A 6,289-nucleotide genomic window follows, 5' to 3' on the forward strand; every position below is an offset into this window, starting at 1 on the left:
TTACAGCCTTATTCTAAAATTGATTAAGTCGTTTGTTTCCCTCATCAATTTACATAAAATACCACATAATGACAAAGAAAAAAACGGATTTTAGAAATGTTTACTAATTTACCAAAAAAAAAAAAATGAAATATCTGTACATATCTATTCAGACCCTTTACTGAGTACTTTGTTGAAGCATATTTGGCAGCGATTACAGCCACGAGTCTTCTTGGGTATGACGTTACAAGATTGACACACCTGTATTTGGGGAGTTTCTCCCATTTTACTCTGCAGATCCTCTCGAGCTCTGTCAGGTCGGTGGGGAGCGTTGCTGCACAGCTATTTTCAGGTACCTCCAGAGATGTTTGATCAGGTTCAAGTCCGGGCTCTGGCTGGGCCACTCAAGGACATTCAGAGACTTGCCCCGAAGCCACTCCTGCATTGTCTTGGCTGTGTGTTTGGGTCGTTGTCCTGTTGGAAAGTGAACCTTCGCCCCAGTCTGAGGTCCTGATCACTCTAGAGCAGATTTTCATCAAGGATCTCTCTGTACTTTGCTTTGTTCATCTTTCCCTCGATCCTGACTAGTCTCCCAGTCCCTGCCGCTGAAAAACTTCCCCACAGCATGATGCTGCCACCACCATGCTTCACCGCAAGGCATTCAGTCCTCAATCTTGGTTTCATCAGACCAGAGAATCTTGTTTCTCATGGTCTGAGAGTCTTTAGGTGCCTTTTGGCAATCACCAAGCGTGTTGTCAGGTGCCTTTTACTGAGGAGTGGCTTCCGCCTGGCCACTCTACCATAAAGGCCTGATTGGTGGAGTGCTGCAGAGATGGTTGTCGTTCTGGAAGGTTCTCCCATCTCCACAGAGGAACTCTAGAGCCTTGTCAGATTGACCATCGGGTTCTTGGTCACCTCCCTAACAAAGGCCCTTCTCCCCCAATTGCTCAGTTTGGCCGCACGGCCAACTCTAGGTAGAGTCTTGGTGGTTCCAAACTTCTTACATTTAAGAATGATGGAGGCCACTGTGTTCTTGGGGACCTTCAATGCTGCAGACATTATTTGGTACCCTTCCCCAGATCTGTGCCTCGACACAATCCTGTCTTGGAGCTCCACGGACAATTCCTTTGACCTAATGGGTTGGTATTTTCTCTGACATGCACTGTCAACTGTGGGACCTTATATAGACAGGTGTGTGCTTTTCCAAATCACGTTCAATCAATTGAATTTACCACAGGTGGACTTCAATCAAGTTGTAGAAACATCTCAAGGATGATCAATGGAAACAGGATGCACCTGAGCTCAATTTCGAGTCTCATAGCAAAGGGTCTGAATACTTATGTAAATAAGGTGTTTCTGTTTTTTATTTTCAATACATTTGCAAAAAATGCTAAAAACCTGTTTTTGCTTCGTCATTATGAGGATTTTTATTTATTTAATCAATTTTAGAATAAGGCTGTAATATAACAAATGTGGGAAAAGTAAAGGGGTCTGAATACTTTCCAAAGGCACTGCAAAGGCATTCATTGTTAGGCACATTAAACAATAGGATATATTTTTTTTACATTTTTACATTTTAGTCATTTAGCAGACGCTCTTATCCAGAGCGACTTACAGTAGAGTGCATACATTTTATGACATTTTTTTTTTTTTTTTTTTTTACATTTAATTACATTTTACATACTGAGACAAGGATATCCCTACCGGCCAAACCCTCCCTAACCCGGACGACGCTATGCCAATTGTGCGTCGCCCCACGGACCTCCCGGTTGCGGCCGGCTGCGACAGAGCCTGGGCGCAAACCCAGCCCAGCCTGGGCGCGAACCCAGAGACTCTGGTGGCGCAGCTAGCACTGCGATGCAGTGCCCTAGACCACTGCGCCACCCGGGAGGTCGCATATATAGTACAATACACTAACATAATGCAATTTCCTTTAGTTGGCATAACTACAAAACGATTAAAATGCTCAACATTCAACATCAACCACCCTTAAAGGACACAGCAAGACATTAGAATTCAAAGAAGAAAGTACAGTATACAATTAGTGTACGCTTGTTGTGTTGTCAATACTTGCTCACGTTGATCAGTCTTGCTTTAACCAGTTTTTCGGTTATACATTGTGAGCAACTAAAACAAGAAAAGAGTTGTCAGTTAATAGTTGCTAGTTGTAGCTGAAATGTGAGATGCAATGATTCTACAGAGGCGTTTTCTTATGTTGTAATAGTTAGTGTGTTTGCTGCTTTAAACAGACAAGTGGACAGGAAACACAGGCCCATGCAGAGAGCACAGCCTTGTTTTTGATATGAGGTCGTGTGGTTAGAGGTGGAGAGTGACTCTGAGCTAACGCTTACAAACAGTGTGAGCTCCTCTGTAGAAGACTGTGCTGTTTTGCAAACACATACAGTACATAAACATGAATAATCTTACTTACAAGGAAAAAATCTGTGATAATTACTGAAATATCCATTACTAACCATTATACCATATTTCGATGGATGTGTTGAGGTTTATCTATCATGAAAAATACAACAAAATTGGAATTTGAGTCAAAGTGCTCCTTAAATGACTCCCAAAATACTCCCTAAGAATCCCTATAAGTGTTTTTTTATGTACTATGAAGGATTGGTGTAAGCTTTTAATCCTACCTCTTTGATCTAACATAGGGACACTTGAAGGTGTAAAAAAAGAAGAAGAAAAAAGGTTTCCGGCATTTCGATTTGAAGGGTAGATATATATGGTTAAAACGCTTTGAGACAGTCATTTTTCTGATGTGTCAAGATGCGCGCCTGCCTTTTTCTGTTGTGGAGTACTCTCTCAGGTAAATTCATTTCCAACTCTTGTGTTATTACCACTTCAACAATGCTTCCTTTATGGCAAATTCTTAACCCAAACATTGGCAACAACAAAAAAATGATTCGCTTTTCCGTCACAACTACCATTCAGACAGTTTGCATAATTCTGAGTTTCATAATTCATGTTTTTGCTTACAGCTACTTGGACAAACCAAATAATTGTGACCCAGACACCAGGTATGGTGAAGATGATAGCCGGTGGCACGGTGACTTTGAAGTGTCATGTTGATCAGATTCTCGCCGTTTGCCACTCAGTGACTTGGATGAAAGTAGACGCCAGGACTGGAACAATGAGCACAAGAACTAACGTAAAGATTAATACGACCTCTGAGGTAGGGAAACGGGACAGAGTATGTTCGGCAACCATCACCAACGCATTAGTGAGCGACTCTGGCATGTACTACTGTTCGGCTGTTCACTCCAAGGCGGTCCACACTGGCAACGGATCCAATCTAATTGTCACAGGTGAAATTCAACTATGCATTTGCTAATATCAACACCATATAAGCTGCACTGCAAATAACAAGGCGGAAGGAATCTCCCCAAATGATAATTGAAAGCTATTCTTCTCATTACAGAGAGCAGCACTGAATCCCCAAACATCAAAATCGTCTCATCATCAGACAGTGACGACGACTCCGCCGCTCTGCTGTGTTTGGTGTCAGGAGTGGTCCCGTCTCAAGTCCATGTGTTCTGGCTCATAGACGGGAGAGAGGACAGTGGACTTACTGAGTCCACCTGGACAGACAACAGTGATTCAGCCACAGAGTTCACTAGGAACCAGATTCTAGTCCAGGCAGAGGAGTGGGACAGAGGGGTTCAGTGTACGTGTGTGGTGGAGTTTGAGGGAAATTCTATCAACAAAACTGTGCAAAGAATAGGTACGTAAAAAATATGCTTTTTGGGACATTATGGTCAACATTCCCCTCCCAATTGCACCATTGCAGTGAACAAAACGACTGTTTTACTGCTAGAGAATTCTCTTAACAATGTCCATGACAAGGCACAGAATATTTATGCAGATTACAGTTACCTTACTTAGTACAGTTACATACTTATCTTTGTGTATGGTATATCATATTCTCAGATCTTGGCGTGCTGTGTTACGTCACAGTGTGGATATACAGACTCCTGGGAATAACTGCCTGGCTTCTGCTGTTGATAATGGCTACCACTGTGGCAGCATGCAGGGGCAAAAATAGAGGTATGTATAAATACTGACATAGGTCCTGAATGACCCAAATACATGAATAGAATAGCATGTAATAATACAAATATACAAATGTACTGTACGTTGTAATGATTCAGTTAAACAGTAGAATAATTCACCTGTTTTGACATGCACTGTTTTGAGTCTTTATTTCCATTTTGTGACTTAGGTGTTCAGAGGAATGGTACCTCAAAGAACAGGGGACGAAGACATAATTCATCATAAAAAGGTTTTATAGTTTGTCATTTGTACAAAGTCATTTTGGTAGCATTGACATGTGTTAAGACCATTGGGAAAAGTTGTTTATGTTTTGTTGTTGTTGCTAACTATTCAAAAATGAAAGTGTACATTGGAAAATAGCTAATTAGAATTTCAAATTGCAGTTATATTCTTCTCATATGTAACAGTCCTGACCTATTTATGTTAGTTTTTATGTGTTTTTGGTCAGGGCATGTGTTTTGGGTGGGCAGTCTATGTTATCTGTTTCTATGTTGGTTTCGGTTTGCCTGGTATGGCTCTTGATTAGAGGCAGGTGGTTTGCATTTTCCTCTAATCAAGAGTCATATTTAGGTAGGGCATTCTCACTGTTTGTTTGTGGGTGATTGTCTCCTGTGATGTCTTCGTCGTTGTTATTCACTTTCGGAGCTGTTTGGCTGTTCGTGTGTTTTGATGTAACGTTCCTGTTCGTGAGTTTACGTTTGTCTATGTAAGTTTATGTTCAGGTTCCGTTTTACGTCGTTTTGTTATTTTGTAGTTTTGAAAGTGTTTTGTTTAGTTTTCGTGTTGCCATCTGCATCGTTGTCAAATATATAATAAAGATGGCATATTTCCCTGAACCCGCATTTTGGTTAGAAGATCCTTCTCTCCTCACCTCATCTGAGGATGAGGAGAGCGACAGCTATAACATCATAGAACATATTCATATCGAATTATTATCCACTGTAAATGCTCTCTCATTACAAGTCCTGGGTCAGATATTCACTTTTTTTTCTTATTCGAAACATTTGAGCGAGTGATTGAGATGTTATTGAATTCCTCTCTGTCAACCACACTTTGCTCGGCTTCATGCAGGTAACTGTGTAGTTACAGACTTCGAATGAATCAATTTCAAGAAAATGTCCATGTTTAAAAGATGCAATGCAATAGTATTGCTTCATTCCTTATTCTCATGCTATGTTGTTACTGGCTTATTTGCTAAAGTAAGAAACTTTTCCAGAAATCCTCATCATCTGTTTTGACTACTAACTTGTAAAGTAGAGACATGACACCCAACTCTTTCTCTTAATAAGTGCATATCAGATAGTCAAATAAAATCTCATTTTATTTGTCACATGCGCCGAATACAACAGGTGTGGATTTTACCATGAAATGCTTCCTTACGAGCCCTTTCCCACCAATGCAGAGTTAAAACGTTTTTTTTTAAAAATGTGCTAAATAAAAAAAGGAAATAGTAACACTGACACGTGCATATTTTATGCTAAAATAATTGCAATTGCTGTGCAATACCTGTCCTTCAAATGAAAACGTGAAACTTTGGAAGTAAGCAGTGTGCAGCAGCGTCGCTTATCCGAATCATCTTATTTAGTCCAACAGACTAAATGTGTAAACGTGTCCTATGTGAGATAGGGCGAGATTATTGATGGTGTCTGTCGTTTTGCTTTCGTCATTGAAAGCAAGTCAAAGTAACTTTAAACCAAGTCATTAAGCTTCACAAACCCTTTCAGAGACCTCCTGTACCCCCTGTTCACCCACGACTGTGTGGCCAAGCACGACTCCAACACCATCGTTACGTTTGCTGACGACACGGCAGTGGTCACCGACAACGATGAGACAGCCTATAGAGAGGAGGTCAGAGACCTGGCAGTGTGGTAACAGAACAACAACCTCTCTCTCAATGTGAGCAAGACAAAGGAGCTGATCGTAGACTATAGGAAAAGGATGGGACTGAAGTTGAGCGGGTCGAGAGTTTCAAGTTCCTTAGTGTCCACATCACTAACAAACTATCATGGTCCAAAACACACCAAGACAGTTGTGAAGTGGGCACGATAACACCTTTCCCCCTCAGGAGACTGAAAAGATTTGGTATGGGTCCCAAAATCCTCAAAAAGTTCTACAGCTGCACCATCGAGAGCATCCTGACCGGCTGCATCATCGCCTGGTAAGGCAACTGCTCGGCATCTGACCGTAAGGCGCTACAGAGGGTAGTGTGTACGGCCCAGTACATCACTGGGGCCAAGCTTCCTGACAT

General features: G+C 41.4%; 1 gene segment (V, D, J or C); it reads left to right on the forward strand.

Moving 5' to 3' along the window:
- The first annotated feature begins 2,972 nt into the window (after positions 1-2,972).
- LOC129820371 (immunoglobulin heavy constant epsilon-like) lies at positions 2,973-4,894 on the forward strand. The segment is given in 4 exon segments: positions 2,973-3,296; positions 3,410-3,712; positions 3,919-4,035; positions 4,211-4,894. Coding segments are annotated over 4 exon segments (762 nt in total).
- The last annotated feature ends 1,395 nt before the right edge of the window (positions 4,895-6,289 follow it).

This window comes from Salvelinus fontinalis, chromosome 22 (genome assembly GCF_029448725.1).
Source record: "Salvelinus fontinalis isolate EN_2023a chromosome 22, ASM2944872v1, whole genome shotgun sequence".
NCBI classification, from domain to species: Eukaryota; Metazoa; Chordata; class Actinopteri; order Salmoniformes; family Salmonidae; genus Salvelinus; species Salvelinus fontinalis.